The following is a 23,176-nucleotide window of genomic DNA, read 5'->3' as shown; positions in this document are numbered from 1 at the left end:
CCTCAGTATTGACTATTCACGCAACTATGTTTATATATTTTAGTAAATTTTGCAGATAAATCTTTTTACATCTCAAATCATGCAGGGGAAAATTCTGTCAAAGTCAAAGATTTGTCAAAGATAATGAATGGACAGTGTAGAGTTGAACATAGACAAAACACAAAGACATTCTTGTTTTCCTTCCACAAACTAGGTGTTATCAAAAAATGAACCATACTAAAAATCTCTTTCATTAGTATAAAAACAGTCTTCAGTTAATTTTTAAAAACTGATTAATAAAAAATATTGAAATAAAATCTTTGACATTGCTGGAAAGTGACTGATAACGATGACTGTTTTTGTTACTTCTTTGTGTTTAAAAGTAATAATGTCAAAATCATGTGCTGTAAAAATTTGACATTGACGTAAATCTAACCTTATTTTAATTTCAATGCAGTGTTATTGTTTTAAATTTTACCACAATGAAGAAACCCAAAGGTGGACCTCGTCCTAAAATAGTTAATACACGTAAAGCTATACGTAAGGAGAAAAGGCACCAGAAAAAGTTACATAGACAAGAGCACTATCAAAAAAAGAAACTGGTCGGAGATGGGAAGAAATTTGAACCGGGAAAGTTTGTTAAACTTCCAACAGGTCAACAAGAAACTTCCAATGGAGATAAGGTTACATATATTTTATCATTGTTAAAATCAATTTCTCAAAAAAAAAAAACAAATCTACTTGAAACCTCGTCGAATAACAACAGAAAAATAAACAAACCATTATTTCATTCTACCTTAAATAGTACACATTTCGACAAATTACTCAATAATTTAAAATAAAAAACTAAAAACTTCCTTTCACATATTATGAATCTCCTAATATAATCAGGATTTACCACATTTTTCCAGAAAAAGAAGAATAAAAAGCAACCATTATTCTTGGACATCCTTAATAAGGAAAGACAAAAAGAAATTAATGTAGCAGAAAAACTAAAATCAGAAATGGAAGAACAAAGAAGACAGATGTTACTCAAAGCTAATGAAGATGAAGATAAGGTTATTAGAAAGCTGGAGAAACAACTTGGATTAAATAAATCTAAAAATAAGAACAATTATTTTGCTGATGATGGATTGGACTGTATCCTTATTTATAAAAATTAACACCTTTTATAATAAAAAATTCAAGTAATATCAAATTAAAAAAACACAATTCATTAACTATCCTCTTACACACACTCTTACCTCATCCTTAATTGATCAAGATTGAAAAGTTTGGCTTTATTATAGGTCACAGTAAAATACATACACAAGACAAATAAATTAGAGTATTTATATGAAAAACTTCATCTTTTTTTTTTACAAAAAAAAAAAAAAAAAAAAAACAGTCTGGTAATTTTTAACCTTTGAAACACTATGAATTGTTTGTAAAATCCTTAGCAAAATAGTACAGATTTATTAGAAATTTGTGATAGGACTACATCTGAGCAGATTGTGGCTGCGGAAAAACATTTAGCTGATGTTGAAGGTGATTCAGATTTTGAGGAAGATTTGGCTGTGGTTACGGGAAAGAAATTACCCGAGGAAAAGGAAAAAGGAAAGGAGAAAAAGAAGAAAGATAAAAGTAACTTAAAAGTTATAGAAGATTCAGAAGATGATGATTTTAGTATGGGCGAAAGTGATGAACAAAGTTTATTAGATGGTGATAATGATGAAAATGGTGAAGATGAAGGTAACAGTAACTTTTAATAATATGGCCAAAAGCCTATACAAAGTTAAAGAAATGTAAAAACTGTTGTTAATTTAACACGTTAACTGCCAAAGCATAATTTTGATGATGGCATTTTCTTTTTTTTTTGTTTTTGGTGTTATATTGACATCAATTATTTGTAGTTATTTTCCTTAAAAAGTTTATGTACATAAAAACCAGTTCTACACGTAAAAATGTTAGGCCAAGATGAATATACAGTCAAAACCGTTTATAGCGACATCGTTTAGAACAACATACCGGTTAAATTGACCAAAATCAAAGGTCCTGGCTGAATGTTATTACATATCTTTCCTATTAATACCTGTCACCGGTTGTTACAACTATCGGTTTTTACGACTCAATATGAGTAGTCCCTTCGATGTCGTTATAACAGATTTTGACTGTATTTTGTTGGGGGCCTTGTCAGTCAATTTCAATAGAGAAAAACCCCCGAAAGGTGCTTGACAGCTCCCTGGGTTCATTAGAATTTTTGAATTACATGCGTTTGCGTCAGGCACTTGTGACTGACATGGCCCTGACAGATACCATATCTGTCAAGCACTGGTGCCTGACGTGGCAGTTAACGTGTTAATATTGTCAAAATTAGTATAGAATACTGTAAAGTAAATTGATAAGTTTGTAATTTTTTTAATTTCTTTATCAGAATTCAGTGACCTAGAAAATGAGGAAGAAAGTAATAATGAATCCGAATTAAGTGATGATGACAACAGCAAAAATAACAAAACAAAATCAAATAAAAAAGACAAAATAGTATCTGAAGATGATTTAAATAAAGTGTTCAGTGATGATGAAGTGTCACATTTGTCTGGTGATGAAGATTTAGATGGATCTGATTTAGAAAGTGGTGAAGTAAATGTGCCTGATGAAAATAATAAAGAAAAGCCTGATATTTGGGAGGATATTTACGGTAGGAAGAGAGACAAGGATGGCAATATTATAAAAGTAAGTAAAAATCCAGAGATATCAGCATACTCTATAATAATCAGTACATCTATGATATTTTCCATTTTTTATTTTTCAGGAAGAGAAAGGAATATACATTCCACCACATTTAAGAAATAAGGATTCTGCTTCCGAAAAAGATCTAGTGCAACTGAATAGACAAATTAAGAGTGAGTTTGAATAAATATTGTTACAATGTCACACATAGAGTGACGAGACTATCTAATGATGATGTAACATGTACCTTTGTGTACGGATTGTACAATTTTAGACGGAATTTCTATAGCTTAATCTTCCTTTTATAGGCATTCTGAACAAGTTATCAGGCAGCAACTTGCACTGGGCGTGCTCCTCCATCGAGGGTCTGTACGGCAGTCACAGCCGGCACGCGGTGAGCGGCGCGCTGTGCTCGCAGTGGGCGTGTGCGACGGTGGCGCCCTCCGCCGCGCCCGACCGCCTGCTGGGGGAGCACGCGGCGCTGCTCGCGCTGCTGCACGCCAATGTCGCCAGTGAAGTCGGTGAGTTGTGTCTGTACGGGGCGGGGCGGGGCGGGGCGGGGCGGGGCGCACAGCCGGCACGCGGTGAGCGGCGCGCTGTGCTCGCAGTGGGCGTGTGCGACGGTGGCGCCCTCCGCCGCGCCCGACCGCCTGCTGGGGGAGCACGCGGCGCTGCTCGCGCTGCTGCACGCCAATGTCGCCAGTGAAGTCGGTGAGTTGTGTCTGTACGGGGCGGGGCGGGGCGGGGCGGGGCGGCGCGCACAGCCGGCACGCGGTGAGCGGCGCGCTGTGCTCGCAGTGGGCGTGTGCGACGGTGGCGCCCTCCGCCGCGCCCGACCGCCTGCTGGGGGAGCACGCGGCGCTGCTCGCGCTGCTGCACGCCAATGTCGCCAGTGAAGTCGGTGAGTTGTGTCTGTACGGGGCGGGGCGGGGCGGGGCGGGGCGGGGCGCACAGCCGGCACGCGGTGAGCGGCGCGCTGTGCTCGCAGTGGGCGTGTGCGACGGTGGCGCCCTCCGCCGCGCCCGACCGCCTGCTGGGGGAGCACGCGGCGCTGCTCGCGCTGCTGCACGCCAATGTCGCCAGTGAAGTCGGTGAGTTGTGTCTGTACGGGGCGGGGCGGGGCGGGGCGGGGCGGGGCGCACAGCCGGCACGCGGTGAGCGGCGCGCTGTGCTCGCAGTGGGCGTGTGCGACGGTGGCGCCCTCCGCCGCGCCCGACCGCCTGCTGGGGGAGCACGCGGCGCTGCTCGCGCTGCTGCACGCCAATGTCGCCAGTGAAGTCGGTGAGTTGTGTCTGTACGGGGCGGGGCGGGGCGGGGCGGGGCGGGGCGCACAGCCGGCACGCGGTGAGCGGCGCGCTGTGCTCGCAGTGGGCGTGTGCGACGGTGGCGCCCTCCGCCGCGCCCGACCGCCTGCTGGGGGAGCACGCGGCGCTGCTCGCGCTGCTGCACGCCAATGTCGCCAGTGAAGTCGGTGAGTTGTGTCTGTACGGGGCGGGGCGGGGCGGGGCGGGGCGGGGCGCACAGCCGGCACGCGGTGAGCGGCGCGCTGTGCTCGCAGTGGGCGTGTGCGACGGTGGCGCCCTCCGCCGCGCCCGACCGCCTGCTGGGGGAGCACGCGGCGCTGCTCGCGCTGCTGCACGCCAATGTCGCCAGTGAAGTCGGTGAGTTGTGTCTGTACGGGGCGGGGCGGGGCGGGGCGGGGCGGGGCGCACAGCCGGCACGCGGTGAGCGGCGCGCTGTGCTCGCAGTGGGCGTGTGCGACGGTGGCGCCCTCCGCCGCGCCCGACCGCCTGCTGGGGGAGCACGCGGCGCTGCTCGCGCTGCTGCACGCCAATGTCGCCAGTGAAGTCGGTGAGTTGTGTCTGTACGGGGCGGGGCGGGGCGGGGCGGGGCGGGGCGCACAGCCGGCACGCGGTGAGCGGCGCGCTGTGCTCGCAGTGGGCGTGTGCGACGGTGGCGCCCTCCGCCGCGCCCGACCGCCTGCTGGGGGAGCACGCGGCGCTGCTCGCGCTGCTGCACGCCAATGTCGCCAGTGAAGTCGGTGAGTTGTGTCTGTACGGGGCGGGGCGGGGCGGGGCGGGGCGGGGCGCACAGCCGGCACGCGGTGAGCGGCGCGCTGTGCTCGCAGTGGGCGTGTGCGACGGTGGCGCCCTCCGCCGCGCCCGACCGCCTGCTGGGGGAGCACGCGGCGCTGCTCGCGCTGCTGCACGCCAATGTCGCCAGTGAAGTCGGTGAGTTGTGTCTGTACGGGGCGGGGCGGGGCGGGGCGGGGCGGGGCGCACAGCCGGCACGCGGTGAGCGGCGCGCTGTGCTCGCAGTGGGCGTGTGCGACGGTGGCGCCCTCCGCCGCGCCCGACCGCCTGCTGGGGGAGCACGCGGCGCTGCTCGCGCTGCTGCACGCCAATGTCGCCAGTGAAGTCGGTGAGTTGTGTCTGTACGGGGCGGGGCGGGGCGGGGCGGGGCGGGGCGCACAGCCGGCACGCGGTGAGCGGCGCGCTGTGCTCGCAGTGGGCGTGTGCGACGGTGGCGCCCTCCGCCGCGCCCGACCGCCTGCTGGGGGAGCACGCGGCGCTGCTCGCGCTGCTGCACGCCAATGTCGCCAGTGAAGTCGGTGAGTTGTGTCTGTACGGGGCGGGGCGGGGCGGGGCGGGGCGGGGCGCACAGCCGGCACGCGGTGAGCGGCGCGCTGTGCTCGCAGTGGGCGTGTGCGACGGTGGCGCCCTCCGCCGCGCCCGACCGCCTGCTGGGGGAGCACGCGGCGCTGCTCGCGCTGCTGCACGCCAATGTCGCCAGTGAAGTCGGTGAGTTGTGTCTGTACGGGGCGGGGCGGGGCGGGGCGGGGCGGGGCGCACAGCCGGCACGCGGTGAGCGGCGCGCTGTGCTCGCAGTGGGCGTGTGCGACGGTGGCGCCCTCCGCCGCGCCCGACCGCCTGCTGGGGGAGCACGCGGCGCTGCTCGCGCTGCTGCACGCCAATGTCGCCAGTGAAGTCGGTGAGTTGTGTCTGTACGGGGCGGGGCGGGGCGGGGCGCACAGCCGGCACGCGGTGAGCGGCGCGCTGTGCTCGCAGTGGGCGTGTGCGACGGTGGCGCCCTCCGCCGCGCCCGACCGCCTGCTGGGGGAGCACGCGGCGCTGCTCGCGCTGCTGCACGCCAATGTCGCCAGTGAAGTCGGTGAGTTGTGTCTGTACGGGGCGGGGCGGGGCGGGGCGGGGCGGGGCGCACAGCCGGCACGCGGTGAGCGGCGCGCTGTGCTCGCAGTGGGCGTGTGCGACGGTGGCGCCCTCCGCCGCGCCCGACCGCCTGCTGGGGGAGCACGCGGCGCTGCTCGCGCTGCTGCACGCCAATGTCGCCAGTGAAGTCGGTGAGGGGTCTCTTTGACAGTCATAGTGCGACAAGTAGTGATTTTACAATGACAGCGGGGGTTGTCAGCTTTTAGGGTTGGCAGTGTCTAAAATTTTCCTTTTTTCTTCCGATCCATCCGTCATTTTCAACAAATAATGTGCAACTAATAACCTGAGGCACCGTAGTAATTGCTTAATATTATTAATACATTCACAAAAAATAAGATTATTTTACCCTTCATCTTTATCTTAGGAATTAAAACGTCGTCACACGTAATATTTTTTTGAATTTTAAAATTGGTCATATATAACGGTATCGTAATTGTTAGTTTACGTATTTTCCTACTACCACAAGATCCGTCTTCCACAGGGGGTTTTTACATAAAATTTCAGAAAAATTATGTTTCAAATAATTGAATAAATTGTAAGATCTCTTTATTGCAAGTTTATAAACGAAAAATAAGTGGGCACATAATAAACGATTACCATCCATTACCACAAATTCTATGTTAGGTCGATCAGTAATTAATTAAGATGTTAACAGGGGCCCACTTTCTGGAGGAGCTGTGTCAAATGTTTGATAAGATGGTTGACAGCGAGCAGGCCGTGGAAGACAAACGGCTTGACAATTTAACCGCATGTCTCGCATATCTATATAGTTTTAAGGTAAATATTGGTATAAAATAACTGATGAGAATTGAATAGGACTTAGATGTTTACAGAATTCTGTAATTTTTGCACTCTGAGTGCGTCTTTTAGTAGCATTAAGATATTTTTTGTACTTTTGAACCCGAAACCATGCATGTATGTGTGTACCAGGACCACGCCAAATGACAGTGCGATATCTCTGCCTACCCCTATGGGTTGTGGGCTTGAGTCGTGTTGTTTTAACACTTGTTTTCAATACAACTTGTGTTCAGATCTTTCACAGCGCTCTTATGTACGACATTTTGGGTCGTCTGCTCCAAAACATGTCAGAGAAGCATTGCGACTGCGTGCTGCGCGCGCTGCGCTGCGCTGGCGACGTGCTGCGCAAAGACGACCCTATGGCACTTAAAACATTCATACACGACACTCAAACACGAGTCGCTAAACTAAACGAGCAAGCTGCTACCGGGTAAGTGCTTAAATTATTGACCACTAACGCTAAGGGTGTCTTAGTATGACAAATTTACACTAAGTGACTGTTTAAATAATACTCAAACAACTTTGGATATTGCAGCTTTTTTTGTGATAAATAAACGCTTATAAGTGTAACATTAGAGTTGAAATGAAAATATGATGCTCGAAGGACCAAGGCCTAAAACTGTTTTTAGGCGTTAATTAATAATTTGATTACTTTCTTTTTAATAATGCAACAGTAATAATATAAATAAGTCTAACAGCGGTATAATCTACACGATTACGAAAGTTTTTTTTTATGTTCTTTTTTATAACTTTGGTCTGGAATAAAAAAAAATCTAGTAATAAAAATAACCTACGTCACTTGAGCATAGTTCAACTTCCCAACAGTGGAAGAATTTTTCAAATCGGTTCTGTAGTTTTGGAGTCTATTCAGTGCAAACAAATAATCAAATAATTTCTCTAAAAAATAAATAAATAATCCAGATCCCGCATAAAGTTCCTACTTGAAGTGCTACTGGCGGTGAAGAACAACAATCTGAGTAAGATCCCCAACTACGAGCCGACCTACGTGGAGAGCTTGAAGAAGTCATGTCGCAGCATCGTGCGGCGCGGCAACACCCTCACCACGCTCAACCTCCGCCTCCACGACTTGCTCACAGGTCTCGCACTGCTCACTTCTCGCACTGCTCACTTCTCGCACTGCTCACTTCCCACACTTCTCACACTGCTCACTTCCCACACTGCTCACTTCTCACACTGTGTGTGCGGCAATTTAAGCCGTAATTGAACCTTTTAATGACTAAGCATTTCCTTACACTGTCTGTATACTCACTTAAAGTCTCTGAGTATAAATGTAGTTACTTAATTACTAATATTTTAAGTTTAACTAAAAGTTGCAAACTACAGCAAAGGAGAGAGGCAAGTGGTGGATAGTGGGTTCGGCGTGGGCGGGAAGTCGGCCGCAAGAGGCGCCCACAGCCGCCCTCGCGCCCACAGCCGCCCTCGCGCCCACAGCCGCCCTCGCGCCCACAGCTGACCACAAGCTGCTGGAGCTGGCGAGGAAGCAGCGCATGAACACTGACGTGCGCCGGAACATATTCTGTGTCATCATGGCCGCTCAGGTATTGTACTATGTCCTAGTTACTCTGTACATTGCAATAGGTGTCTTGTTTTTGTATCTCATTTTTTCATAACTAAGTATTTTTCATAAAATAATTCTGGGAAGTGGATTTGATGGAGGATAAGGTGCATAGGAAGGGGAAATATTTTCTTTTAGTGCGTCTCCTCCTCAGTCGATTATACTGCATTGCAATTACGGTTGTATATTAAAAGCGCTTCGCTATTTTGCTCGTTTGCCATCTTATGATATAAAAAAAATGTAACAACACCGATTCTCATCGGGACATTTTATTCCACTATATACAGAGTTATTTTTAATGACCAGAATTATATATATAGCATCATATACTGGATACTGATCGTATTTTTAAAAATAACTAACTGTCGTCCGCGACTCCGTTCTCGCGGAATTGCAAAATAAAAATTTAATAAGTAGCTTATGTGGTCCTCTAGACTATGTTCTACAACTGTGTCAAATTTCATCAAGGTCTGTTGAGCCGTTCTGGAGATACCTTCAAACATCCATCCATCTAAACATTCGCATTTATAATATAAGTAACATAAAATCACAATCAACATCAGAAATATTATCCTAAAAAAACTAATTATTGGTCGATTGCCGCCCATTTATATTCATAAAATGACGCAGTGACATTTATCCCCCCCATTACGTAGACACTCACAACATCCTGTACTTTAAGGACTATATGGATGCATTCGAGAAGCTGCAACAGCTGGGGCTGAGAGGTCAGCAGCAGCGCGAGGTGGTACATGTACTGCTCGCCTGCTGTCTGCAAGAGAAACTGTACAACCCGTACTATGCCCTGCTCGCCAACAAACTGTGTCAATATGACAGGAAGTACCAGGTCAGAGAAGAGAAATATGTAGAGAGACAGGTCAAGTCGCGCGACTCTGGTCGTCGGCGACTGTCTTGTCAAGGTCGGTCGCCAACAAACAGGAAATGCTACTTCATCTTAAAAATTACAGTCTCTCGGTTGACTGTTCAGTTATAATTGGTACTTAAAATCAATAATACAGTTTTAAAAAAACTGTTTCTTACAAGAGCAACAAGATTTATCTGCACTAAATTAAAAAAAAATTATATCAAATGTTACTGGAGACTATGTTCTATATCTGTGCCAAATTTTAATAAGATGTTTTAAACTGTTGCGGAGTTTTCCAGTAAATACGAGTATGTTAATTAAATTTATCTCACGGGAATTTGACATATTTCTGGTATCATATGTAGCCTGTGTGTTATACATTTATATCTAATTTCATTGAGATCTATGCAGCCATTTTGGAGATACCTAGTAACAAACATCCATCCATCCATACATCCAAACATTTGCATCTATATATATAAAAGAAAGTCGTGTTAGTTACACTATTTATAACTCAAGAACGGCTGAATCGATTTGACTGAAAATTGGTGGGCAGGTAGCTTAGAACCAGGAAACGGACATAGGATAATTTTTACCCCGTTTTCTATTTTTTATTCCGCGCGGACGGAGTCGCGGGTAAAAGCTAGTTTATAATATTAGTAAGATATGCATCTTGTTTCAGTTATCAATCCAGTTCTCTGTATGGGATAAGATTAAGGAGTTGGAGTCAGCGAGTAAGCAGGTGCTCACCAACCTGGCGCAGCTCCTCATACACTTGGTCATGGAGAAGACATTGCCGCTATCAGTACTCAAGGTAATATAAGACCAACATTAAAAACATTGTACAAAACTGTTTTTATTTCTCTCCTTCTCCCATTTAATTATTTATAATAATAATTTCTTTCCACAGATAATACAATTCTCAGATTTAAACAAGAAATCGGTACGTTTCATGCGTCAGATCTTGCTGGCTGTGATAATGAACGATGATCTTCAAGCTTCCCTGGAGGTCTTTCACAGGATATCCAAGTCTCCCAAACTGCACATGTTCCGTGAAAGTCTACGGCTATTTATACAGCACTTCCTTATAAAGAACGCAGGCAAAAAGAGCACTGTATTGAGCGAACAAGAAATGTCAACGTTGAAAGAACGAGCCTCGGAAGTTGATAAAATATTGACACTCCACGAATCTAAGCTTAAATTTTGAAATAAAGTTGTTTTAATAAAATGTCGTATCATTTAAAAATAATTATTCCTTAATAAAGAAAAGATTTAATGTTTTTTCTCTGTTTGAAGTCAAAAACAGCTGGACTGGATTTAGATTTTCATTCATAGAAAGAAGTTAGGTTATATTTTTATTTATCATAAACCTCTCCCTTTCCTTAAACTAATGTGGATTTAATTTATGCTTAAACAAATATATTTCTCGGCGACAATTTTCTTTTTTTTCTCTTGTCTTAGTATACTTATCTCATTTATTTCTTTGAACTAATTACATATAGGAACATAGTAATGGCGGGAAATAGCAGAGAATTGACATTAATAATCCCTTGTCACGTAATCCGTGATCGTTGTTTTTTTTTATTTTCGATTATCCTTAGGTCACTACATAAACAGAAGGTGGCAATAATAGAATGGTATTTTAATTTAAACAAAGAAATGAATCTGTAACATCTTCAAATTATTTCTAAACGAAAACTTTATACGCCAGCGTAATTCTAAACTAATTACATAACCTAAATAAATAAAAGAATTAGTTATTTGATGGCAGCTTTTTAAGATTATAGTCATCGTTTATACTGCGTATTCCTGACACAGCAAAGACGTTAGCATTTCGTAGTACATAATTTAAATATGATCCGTACATATCAATTTTCAGCTACTAAAGGAATTGTGTAACCTCATTGGCGGCAAGCGGTCTCATAAGACCGTTGTAACATTATCAAATGCTGATAACATCAAAATGATAGTGTGAATAAATTTATACATTGACCCTCTTTCCCTTGATTGATAAGGAACATTATAATGATGCCACATGCCATTTAACCTAATAATGACAGTATTTGTTTAAATAAATTAGAATGTGGTTAAAACAATATAGATGAACATTTGGAACAGAGTATATCTCTGTTGGTAGACTTGTAGTTACAAGCCGCGTGTCACTAACCTGGACACTACGTTTTTTATTGAAAACGTGAGCATTAAACACAGCCGAGTGCAAATTGACTTCGATGCTTGTAATGTGGATGTGGTAATTAGATGATAAATATTTACTTGGATCAATGCGTCAATACATCTGCCTTCTGTTATTAATAAAAAATCAATGCTAACATACTGGTCCCGAAAACGTTCCTAAACCACTAGTCACATTGTGTAGATAAAGGGGTTTTATTTTTTAAGTTTATAAGGTGACATTGCAGCGCATGCCGAGTTCAGTGAGCTCCTTATTAACGTAACGTTTATTTGCTGTAAATATGTAAGGTGTACTTTTAATGATATTTATCCTTGAACGGTAACGATATTCCGGAGCTGCCATCCCCAGGCGTCAATGATTATTGACAACTAAATACTTATTAGCCAACCTCTTAAAGTAGTTCATCAATTATTCGAATGACATTGAGTCATGTGTGCACACCTGTACATTTGGCCAGGTTTAATATAATTGGTTTAGATTTGTGTGCTTGTTGGGATGTATCTGATCTTAATCATATATTTTACCTGCCCTTTGAATGACGTTTTTTTCCTTTTATAATCATCTCGTCTCCATCCGTGTGCTTACTTCCTACTTCTATCAAATCTCTTCTTTTATGTTCTAATTCTGATATATACAGCTTTATTTATTTTCCTGTTAAATAATAAGTTGAAATTTTAAATCCTTATACCTACTCTATCATAATAACACCCTATCTGTTCCTTTTCTAATTCCGTGAGTAATGTCGTTTTAAATCGTGATAAACGTTTCCCTGGTTTTGTCAGTGGCATATGCGCAAACCGCGCGATGCCAAATAAAAATAAACCTCACATAGATTTAGCATTTACAACCAAATGAAAGTGGAAATGAAACTATTGTAAATCGAAGTTTACACCAACATAACTCACGCCCGTAAATCAAAGGGGTATAATTTGTATCTCCTCATTTATTAGCTTAGGGTATTATTTTTGTACTCTGAGGATTGATAGAAGATCGTTTATGCACGGCAGCGGACAGAGCGTCCAGTCCAGCGCACCACCTACAGAGACAAGGGAGGAAAGTGAAAAGTAAATTCTCTAGGATCTTGTTGTTAATAATTTATTTTTTTATTTTAAAAGTCCTTATGTACCTTTACGTAGTGTTAACTACCTATATATTATATAGGGTTTTGTTATGAAAACATGATTTTTTTAAATTTTGGTTTGACAGTCCCTTTTAGGTTTCAGAACGAAAAGCTATGTGGATAAAACAGTTTCATTCAAAACAGCGCCATCTATGTTGTATAGAAAACGTATAAGATTTTGAAATTATTTTTGTAGTTTTGATTTTATCTTATATTTACTAAATAAACAAAAACTAATTAACATTAAGTAGATTGAAGTGACAGTTTTTCCTCAAAGTTTAAATGAGATGAAATTTACATGACCTTTTTATCTGAAACAAAAATGTATTTTTCCATTTTTGAATATTCGCGCGGAACGTAGCAAAGATCACGCCACCTTGCGATGAATAGTAGAATCTGCAGTGAACAAAGAGAGCTAGCTAGCCACTACTAGAAATTAAGGTTGTGTTTTATCTCTGTCCGACGAGCGCGTACGGGTCGAGCGCGAATGGGACGCCTTCTGCACTTTCGGCCATCAATTCATAACCATCTTTCTTTCTTGTGCAACTGTTTCTTGTCGGTCGTGTTCTGTGATCTAGTGTTAATGCAGGATGGACGCCATTCGCGCGAGATAATTCCCAGTCCTGCCGTGTAGATAGTGTTGCGCGTGGAGTGCCGGGAGTATGCTATAGTGTCTGGTGCGTCAGGGTGGTCTCAGTGCGGCGAGGAGGTTGGGAGGTCGGGAGCTAGGGAGGTCGGCGAAGGCGCTCGGCGATCGGCTGGGCATGGCGGGCGCAAGTTAGCGGGCGGGAGCGGCGTCCGCTCGCGCTCCGCCGCCGGCCCGATGAGCGGGGCATGCTCGGCGCGGCGGAGGTTTTATGGGTATTTGTGTGAGCTGCCGGCGCCGCGAACGGAAGGCACCCGAAAAGGGTTGGGTGCCGCGAGGACCCGCGAAGGGCGCGGCGGCGGCCGAACTGCTGCCACGGCGCGCCGACCTGCCAGCCATGGCAAACTCCATCTCAAGCATCAAGATGAATAACCCCTTCAAGGTCATCGTCAGCAAACAGCGGAAACGCTACACAAAGAACGGCTTCAATTTGGACTTAGCATGTATCCTTTTTTGTGTTTCTAGTGCTGTGTGAGATATTTTAAAATGATCTATGTCTTGGAATCGGTAAGTAGTTGCTTGTACTATTCCTTAATGCATTCGTTTGGGTTTCGGTGACGATATTTACTCAGCAAAGTTGCGGCGAAGCCTGATAACCTGTCTTGAGCATCCTTAAATTGTTCAAGGGCACATAGAATTATAGCGTGCACGTCGCCTCGGCCGTAAACTATTCGACGATTTCGTATATTTTTGAGGTTATAACGCGTCTTAAACAATCAAATTACGCTTAAATTTTCAGTCTCAAATAAATAACCTATAAATGCGACAAACTGTAATAAGGTTTAAACTTCTTACATATGCTTAAAAACCATATTTAGTTAGGATATCACTATTTTATCCATCAACTAACATAAATAGACAAGGCTAGTGCCTCCAGTACAAGTATAGATAATATTCAAGTCCACTATCTCGCATAGCAACAGTATTCCTAGCTCATATCTTTATAGACTTAGGATGTAGTATGTTTCTAAGACACATGAACTGTTTGATTATCATAGTAAAGAATCTCAGATATGCTTATTTTACAATATAAAGTACATTTTGTTCTGGATATAGATCTATTACAAAGATAAAATTAAAAATTGTTCTCAAAGTGTTCACAAGTGAATAATGAATATAGAATTAATAGAATAATAATAAAATTTATTTCCTTATTGTAAGGCCTTCATTGAAAATGTTTAATATAATTCTTAACAATGATTTTTAACAAATAGTTCTAATTGTAATAAATCATGCCTTATGAAGGTTAAGTACACTTTGGCTGTCAATTTAAAATTAAATAAATGATTGTTATAAATTTATTTTTAATATTATTGATGTAGGATTATCATTTTGTAGTTATAACAAATACTATTCAATTTAATTTTATTCATCTTGGTTTATTTCAAAAACTAAACTAGTAGCCTAAGTGTTTTTCCAGACTATGTTCTACATCTATGCCAAATATCAACGAGATCCATTGACTCGATTTGGAGATATCTTCTAACAAACATCCATCCATGTAAATTTTACCATTAATATTACTAGTAAGATTAAGTATTGGGAGATACATAAAAAATAGCATCATAGATAGGATAGTACAGACTATAGACTTCCATTTGTTGCAGTCCTCACACTTCTCGCTTCTATTTTATATCTATACACATGTATTTTGGATTTGGGTGCTCTTAATACTGCCTTCTTGAGTATTTAACCTGGATATTATAAATCTTTTCAGACTCACTAATAAATTGTTTTTTCACTTGAGTGAGATTTTTATAAATGTATGAATCAATTTTGTTTCATCATCAGCTCACTATACATCCCCACTGAGGGGCTCGGAGCCTACCCCAAGTTAGGGGTGACTAGGCCATAGTCAACCACGCTGGCCAAGTGCGGGTTGGTTGACTTCACACATATCATTGAATTTCTTCTCAGATATGTGCAGGTTGCATCACGATGTTTTCCTTCACCGTAAGAACGTCGGATAAATGTACATATGCAAATCGAAAATCAAAAACACATTGGTACATGGCGGGATTCGAACCCAGGACCTGCAGATTGCAAGTCAAGTGCTTCACCCCTGAGCCACCGATGCTCTATTTTGTTTGTCATGTCAAATTTAATATCATGATTTATTTTTAATTGATGATTCCTAAAACTGTGACCTCCATCTTGGATATTGAAAAAATTATAACATACACCTTATAAACTTTAAAGTAATTATGAATAAATTAGCCTATACAATAAGTTTCGGATATTTCTTGCAATAAATAATAAATGTGTAAATTCAGACTTTTGGATAGTATTTAGTATTTAGTATTTTATGATTGACATTGACCCTTAACCCTAACCATGAGGTGTAGGCAGAATTTATACATTTCCATTTTCTTATATTATACATTGGTTGGTTCGGCTGGTATTGCCTTGGTTTTTTTTTTTTTTTTATATCATAAGGTGGCAAACGGCCACCTGGATTGTAATAATTTGCTAAAATTGTGCACATTTCTTATAGTAATGGAATTCTATATATGAAATATTAACTTGTCAATGTGATTTTTTATTTATCAAATACAAGAAGTAGGATTTTTCAATAACGAACAAGATTGCAACCAAGAACAGTACAAAACTAATGCTTAATAGATCTTTGTAAAATTTGGTACAGATGTAGACAATAGTCTGGAAGAAAACATAGGTTACCTATTACTTTTTTTTAAATTCCGCGTGGACGTAGTCACGTGCGACAACTAGTATAATATAAATACATATACTACATAGTGTATTACTATATTAGCAAGTTGTCCTGTTTCCCCTGTATCAATAGTCTGTGATAATACTATCAGTGCCTGCATAGGTCAATGACCTGGTATGCTTAGCTAAAACTCAGCACGTTGTTATTGTTAATACACCACAATGTTTGCTCAGCAATTATATTTTGTAATATTTGAAAATTTTTCGAGTTTATAAAAAATTTTAAAAATGCTTTTAAATACTAAATTACTAGTCTTTCTTGTATCATTTGTGTAAGAAGCTGTAGCCTATGCATAAGCCTATATATTTAAAAAAATTATAAACCTCATCGGACAGCCTAAGCTGTAAAAATTAACAAATTAATTTAATTATACATTGCGACCTTTGAAGTTATTCATTAAAAAAATTATATTCATTTAAAAAAGTTATAAACCTCATTGTACAGCCTAAGCTATAAAAATTAACAAATTATTTTAATTATACATTGTGACGGTTGAAGTTATCCATTAATTTATTCATGGTTTGTAATCGTGTTAATATAAATGTGACACGTTCTGTCATTTGGCGGTCTGTCAATGCCAAGTGCCGCATGCGATTACTTAGCACCGTTTTTTGGCATCTACATTGTTTGATGTTACGCTTAGTGGTGTCAGAAAGCTATATTGTTGCATTAATATATTGTATAATAAGCCTTAAGGTGTGTTTACATTGGATTATATGATAATTTTGTGTGGACTAGTTATTTTTGCCAAACATTAATTCTTCTCTATGTAGCTCTAGTAAATAGTTTTTAAGCATTTAATATATTGGGATTTCAAATACGGAAAGAATTTTTCTAAATCAAATTGATAGTTTGGCATACACAAATGAACCTCTTTGAGTCCACTCTATGGTTTTCCTGTATAGCTTAATCATATATGGTGACATATTTATAAAATTTAAGAAGTTTTTTTGAGGTTGTATTGTTACTAGCTTTTGCCCGCGACTCCGTCAGCGCGGAATAAAAAAAAAACATAATAAAATAGCCTATGTGCTCTTCCAGACTATGTTCTGCATATGTGCCAAATTTTATTAAGATCCGTTGTGCAGTTCTTGATATACCTTCAAACATCCATCCATCCAAACATTCGCATTTATAATATTAGTAAGATTATATGCTTGCATTATGCCTGTTTTACATGATGGCAGTACAGTATGGCAATAGCATTCAAAATCAATATACAGTGGCATACAACTGGCATCATATAAATATTAACTGGCAACAGCAAGCCCATGCTGGTGTAATGTAAACCAGGTGTTCCTTTTATCTTTTTCCCTTATTGTTACTATTGTGGGACTACCATATTACTTTAGCAATTATATGGTTTGATTTTTATGTTAATTTAAAGTTTATTCTATAGTTTAGTGGATCAGCACCTTTATGCACAGATTAAGTTTCAAATCGCACATTAGAAAACCATATTCACAACATAATGAAGGTCTAATAAAAAGGTCGTTGACCTTTATGTAGTCGCCGTCATACGCCGCTCTATTATGATTTATTTTTTGTTTACTTTGTAAAATAAACTGCGCTGTCGCTTAGCAACAATATACAATTTGCGGTATAGTACTTTGCACATGTTATGATCGTGTGGATTTTATTACTTACGATTGTTTAAAATAACTTGATTCCGTTTTTATGACTCGCTCGGAGGGTATTGCTGTCGTCGGTTTTCAATTTTATTTACATGTTGACCTTGATGCGTGTGCTGACAGATAGCCACACGAGATGGGTCATGGGTTCTTAGGATGACAGCTCTTGTTAGATTATTTTCGTTTAGTTACACGTATCTGTAATATACGTAGAATTGAGATTAGAGTCTTTTAGTACTCTATTTAATCAAACAGATTTTTATATTTCAAATGTTTTTTTCTCTATCTTCTATATATATAAAAGAAAGTCGTGTTAGTTACACTATTTATAACTCAAGATCGGTCGAACTGATTTAGCTGAAAATTGATGGGGAGGTAGCTTAGAACTAGGAGACGGACATAGGATCTTTTTTATCTTGTGTGTATTTTTTTTATTCCGCGCGGATGGAGTCGCGGGTAAAAGCTAGTTTATAATACAATTATCTTGTGCAGACTAAGTCGCGGGTGGGAGTTAGTTTGTTCTAAATTAAATAAAAACTGTTTCACTCATGTGATAACATTTACGATGGAATTTACTTTGAATTTCATTTTATTTGAAAAGTAATGAATAGTGAAACGAAGGTTATCGGTTCTGTGGCAAGCTATTCATAAGTAATTAGTTTTTCAATTATTTAACTAATTGATCACTCGATAATCGTTTTACCCTGAAGTGCTCGTTTGAATGTAATAGTCGTTATTAGCCCAAAAACGATGTTAAATTACATCTATGTAAGAATATGTTAAAGTTAATTTTAGTTAACTTAACAGATTTTAAATGCTAATTGTCTAAACGGTTTTGGAGATTCATATTTGTTATTTTTAAATTTAATTGGAGTGCTAAAATGTCTTAATTATTTGCGCAATGAGTACCTATACATTTTCAGTGGGATTCCATTATACTACTATTTTCGTAAATTATATTCTAGCACTAGGACTTGTTTGGTTAAAGAAATATTAGTAAATTAATAAAAATCTGGTAAGATTTTAATTAAAACAGTTAATTTCCATTGTCTGAAATATATTGTAAACTAGGTTTTGCCCGCGACTCCGTCCGCGCGGAATAAAAAAATAGAAAACGGGGTAAAAATTATCCTATGTCCGTTTCCTGGTTCTAAGCTACCTGCCCACCAATTTTCAGTCAAATCGATTCAAGCCGTTCTTGAGTTATAAATAGTGTAACTAACACGACTTTCTTTTATATATATAGATATAGATATAAGATTTGTCAGTCTTTGAAAATAACAGATGAAAATATGTTTTGTGTATAGATGTTACAGCAGTGGAAACATACGGTTAATTGCTTTATTTCGCTTATAATGTGTTGGTGTGTTTAATGGTTGGTCACTCTCGCCGTCTGGTTGTCGTCACGCGATCGTCAATCATCGTCTGATGGTAATCACCAACACAAACTGTATCGTCACTGCTGTAAACTGATGTTTGCTGTTTACTTTGTGTACGTGTTAAGTACTAAGAGAGTCAGTGTAGATTTGTGAGAGATGTCTTCTAATTGAAAATTAATATAATTAATTAGCTGTCGCCCGCGACTCCGTCCGCGCGCAGTTAAAAAAACTTAATAGCGGTATGAAAAATAGATGTCCGATTCTCAGACCTACTGAATATGCACACAAAATTTCATGGTCAAGCCGTTTCGGAGGAGTTTAACCACAAACACCGCGACCCGAGAATTTTATATATTAGATTTTTAGTTATATACTTTTGGAGTGTTTCAGTTTATTTCTTCAACCGATGGGTGACCATTATAATATGACCCTATGTACTGAATGCTTGCTGTTTTGGAGTGTTTCAGTTTATTTCTTCAACCGATGGGTGACCATTATAATATGACCCTATGTACTGAATGCTTGCTGTTTTGAATTGTTTGAAATTTTGTGTCTTCTTTTAAAAAGGCTTACTTTTTTTTTGTTAAAGCATTAAGAAAATTGCCTAATTACTAGGGTAGGATTGGGATAGGTCATGTGGGTCGCTCAGTTTGCTATGTGCGCGTGCTCTATCTGCGCCTGCGCATGTACTATTATAAGTAATCTTTTATCCTCCGTGTGTAGAACACGCTGTTGCCAGAGGTGTGCCATATGTCACGTATACATTGGTATAATTTTACAGTTTTTATGCGTCGCCCGTGCTTTGTTTGTCGTTATTAATGCGGAAAGTTCGCTCTTTGTTTAATGGATACCGAAGCTGGACTTTAGAATGGATTTTTTTATTCTTACAGTTAGAAGCTTTAAATTTATTTTTTTGGGCTGTTAATTTGATATAAATAAATATGAACCTTCAAAGTTTGTATAAGTTTTACCCTCAAGTTTGGAACATAACAGCAGGGGATGAATGTTTGCGAATGTGCACTAAGGTTTATTTTATTTTATTTACATGGTATATTTACAGCTAATACTAGAATTGTTGAATATACTATATTTTTTTGTTTTAAATTTAGTTTATATAAGTTATTTCTATTACTAGTCGAAATTAATTTTATGTATTTACTAGCTGTCACCCGCGACTCTATCCGCGCGGAATTAACCTAAGAGAAGAGAACTAACAATCAATAATAAGTTGCAATCTGGATAGTATTTTATATTGATGTTATTAATATAGTATTAATATTCCTCATATAGTTTTTTTTTTCGCTTATATAATTTTAAATTAACCATGTACTGTTTTTTCCTTAAGCAACAAAAAGTAACTTATTTAAATAAATTTTCATTTTAAAATGATACAATTTTAGCGAAAAATAACAATTTGGTTCAATATACTGCGTGGAATCGAACCCACAATGTAACGGTCAAACAGTTTCTAACCATTATACCCAGATGGACGATTAAATGAAACAGGTCGAGCAACTTTTTAATTCGAGATTATAATATGAATACAATATTTCTAGATTAGAAAGTTTAGTCGCCTCTAGACGGAGTTGTTAGCTTTCAAAGGTGTCAGAGTTCTTCCGTAAGGTCAACTCTGGTGACAATACGCTTTGGTTTATTGCCCGCTTTCATAAACCTGTTTTCAACATGTTTAATCTCTAAATTAAGCTATTGGAGTTATTTTTTTTTTGTTATAAAATCTGAAAAATTGTAAAGAAGATTTGTTTTAATGAAGTGTGAAATGTCGATTTTTTTTTGTTATTCTAGATGTTGTGTTCTAACTATTAAAGTGACCAATAAATTTCAAATGAACAAATAGAAAACTATCTAAAATGTAGACGTAAAAACAGATGCAAAGTTTTTAATTTTTTTTTCTTTGGTCCGATAATAGGAAAAAAAATGCGAGAATTATATTTGTTTGAAATAATTTTTTTTGACTGCGCCTAAATATGAAACCTTATATTTATCTCAACAATTTCCTGTTCTTGTATAATAAAATTGAAGGTCTCTTATGAAACTAATTCAATTTAAATTACATGTACAATTTTATTCTTTTGGCATTTTACAATTAAATGGTAGCAAGTATATAAATAATGTAATGTGTAAATTCAAAATCCAGCGTGTTTTTCGTTCTCAAACATTACTATTGTAATTTGATACATGCTCTCCATTTATCCCGGAACTAATATTAAGGTTATTGGCGATTATGTATCACTAGCTGTAGCCCGCGATTCAGTCCGTGCGCATTTAAAAAAAAAACTTAATTAATACCCTATGTATTTTTTCAGACCTTATGTATTTTACTTCTATATCAAATTTCATCGTGATCCATACAGCCGTTCTGGAGATACATTCAAACAAACATCTATCCATTTAAACATTAACATTTATATTAGTAAGATAAAACTAGTTGGAGACAAAATATCAGATCACGATAATAAGAAATCCGCTTTCACGATCATTATTTCCATAATGTGATAGTCAAGTTAATTTATTCATATAAATCCATTTTTCAGAGCTTTGTGTGACCCTAACATGTGGGTGAAACCTATTAATTTACCTCGTTAACGTTTTCATTTATTTTTAATATTCCAACTTAATTTAACGTAAACCAGTTACTGGCCAATTACTATTAACTTTGACTACGTTACAACGTTAACGTTGAAAAAGAAACAACATAAAACGTTTTTAACTTTAACTAGAAATCAAATAATTAAATTAACAGTATTTATGTAATGTCTAAAATTGATAAATTTAAATCTGTAATTTTGACAAGGAAAGAAAAACATAAAAAATATTTAATATCAACTTGAAGAAAAGAGTTCTCTTTTCTTTACATATTGTTCTTTTATTAATTAAGAGATGCCTGATAAGATTTGTCTAATCTGTAGACAACAAAACGATATTCTCAACAGGTATATGATAAAGAATAGGCTTTCAATAGTATATTATATAATTTCAATTAGTAATAATACGCCTATTTAATGAGACATCTAGCCAAGGTGTCTCAGTACAAGATTCTAAACTCGAATCCTTTAATACTTCATGATGACCTTGAAGATGAGTGAAATATTTTCAAAACATTTTAATACGTCATCTAGAATTCTTGCATATAAAGGTGGATATAGACTAGAGTATTTACTTGTAACAAAACAACGAGCCGCTCTATGATATGTTGTTGTGTATCTTTCACGAACCAGACGTACTTTGGAAACTATACTTTTACCTGTATCAAAATGCTCTAGTGTATATTCACCTTTACATGAATATCCTCTATATAATAGATCTTAGTTAAGTTCCGCTGTATTTAATCGCAGCAATTAGGCAATGAAGTCCCAAGGCCGTGCGCGGTGAAATGGAATACACGCAGTCCGCTTAGCAACAGGCCGAACACCGCGCGTGTCTCTATTATCTCATGCGGCTGTTGCTAGCGATTTTTTGAATAACGGCCTATTAAAACTTTCGGCATTCGTTGCTGTTATCGAAACGTCTTCAAGGTCTTTATTTATTATCTTACTAATATTATAAATGCGAATGTTTAGATGGATGTTTGAAGGTATCTCCAGAACGACTTAATGAATCTTGATGACATTTGGTACAGATGTAGGACGTAGTCTGGAAGAACACATAGGCTACTTATTACTTTTTTTTTAATTCGCGCGGATGAAGTTGCGGGCGACAGTTAGTTACTTAATATTTTAGAACTAGTATGAGCATCTTATATTTACTAGTATTTGCGAATTTTTTTTTCACCGTTTCTATAGTAATTTCTTATTTAATTAGAGTTTTCTTTTATGCCTTTGAATTCACCATTTATGGAAGAGTAAAGTTGATTAAATCTGATTGTAACTTACAGCTATGAATTTATAGTCTAATCCAATTACCTCGTATTTAACGTAACATAGAAATGTACTAGGACTAAGAAAAGATGATATACTGGTGCCAAATCTCGGATAATGTTTCGAAAGAAGCGTTGGTCTTTTACAAGCCCTACTGATGCACTATAATTAACATTAAAATTTTATTGATATTAACAACGAGTATGGTATTACAGCACTGCAATGGATATTTGTCAATATCTAGGTCAGTATAGGTGATTCATTATACATTTGGTTCGATAGTATACTGGGCATGCACTAGTCTGTTGAACTATACTAGATAATCCATAGTATAATGACTCAGTCGCCTCGCTACTCTTTTATATGTAATTCCTTGTAACAACGTCCTTATGTTACAAAGATTCGTCTGTTGAGAACCATTCTATCATAATTAAACTGGAATA

The 23,176-nt window shown here is 39.5% G+C and overlaps 2 protein-coding genes across 4 annotated transcripts in view; both read left to right on the top strand.

Moving 5' to 3' along the window:
- Positions 1–375: 375 nt before the first annotated feature.
- LOC106718565 (nucleolar MIF4G domain-containing protein 1) lies at positions 376–10,364 on the top strand. The gene is made up of 13 exons (XM_045681181.1): positions 376–662; positions 891–1,119; positions 1,432–1,710; positions 2,393–2,691; positions 2,771–2,861; positions 2,997–3,209; positions 6,574–6,695; positions 6,950–7,146; positions 7,638–7,813; positions 8,061–8,275; positions 8,975–9,139; positions 9,840–9,971; positions 10,068–10,364. Exons 1-13 carry the CDS (start codon positions 462–464, stop codon positions 10,362–10,364), a joined length of 2,616 nt encoding a protein of 871 aa, XP_045537137.1. The 5' UTR covers positions 376–461.
- A 2,528-nt stretch (positions 10,365–12,892) lies between these two features.
- LOC106718558 (phosphatidylinositol 3,4,5-trisphosphate 3-phosphatase and dual-specificity protein phosphatase PTEN) overlaps positions 12,893–23,176 on the top strand; it is a 44,320-nt gene continuing 34,036 nt past the window's right edge. For all 3 annotated transcript variants that reach the window (XM_045681201.1, XM_045681202.1, XM_045681200.1), the window contains exon 1: positions 12,893–13,560. In XM_045681201.1, coding sequence (XP_045537157.1) covers positions 13,329–13,560 — 232 coding nt within the window. In that variant the 5' untranslated portion in view covers positions 12,893–13,328. The remainder of the gene's footprint in view (positions 13,561–23,176) is intronic.

This window comes from Papilio machaon, chromosome 15, assembly GCF_912999745.1.
Source record: "Papilio machaon chromosome 15, ilPapMach1.1, whole genome shotgun sequence".
Classification (NCBI taxonomy): domain Eukaryota; kingdom Metazoa; phylum Arthropoda; class Insecta; order Lepidoptera; family Papilionidae; genus Papilio; species Papilio machaon.
This window is presented reverse-complemented; position numbering and strand designations above follow the sequence as displayed.

Coding starts and splice junctions, on each gene's coding strand:
- LOC106718565 (XM_045681181.1), top strand. CDS start 462: ATGAAGAAACCCAAAGGTGGACCTCGTCCTAAAATAGTTAATACACGT. Junction 1,120..1,431: donor TGCTGATGATGGATTGGACT/GTATCCTTATTT, acceptor AAAATAGTACAG/ATTTATTAGAAATTTGTGAT. Junction 2,692..2,770: donor AGGATGGCAATATTATAAAA/GTAAGTAAAAAT, acceptor TTTATTTTTCAG/GAAGAGAAAGGAATATACAT.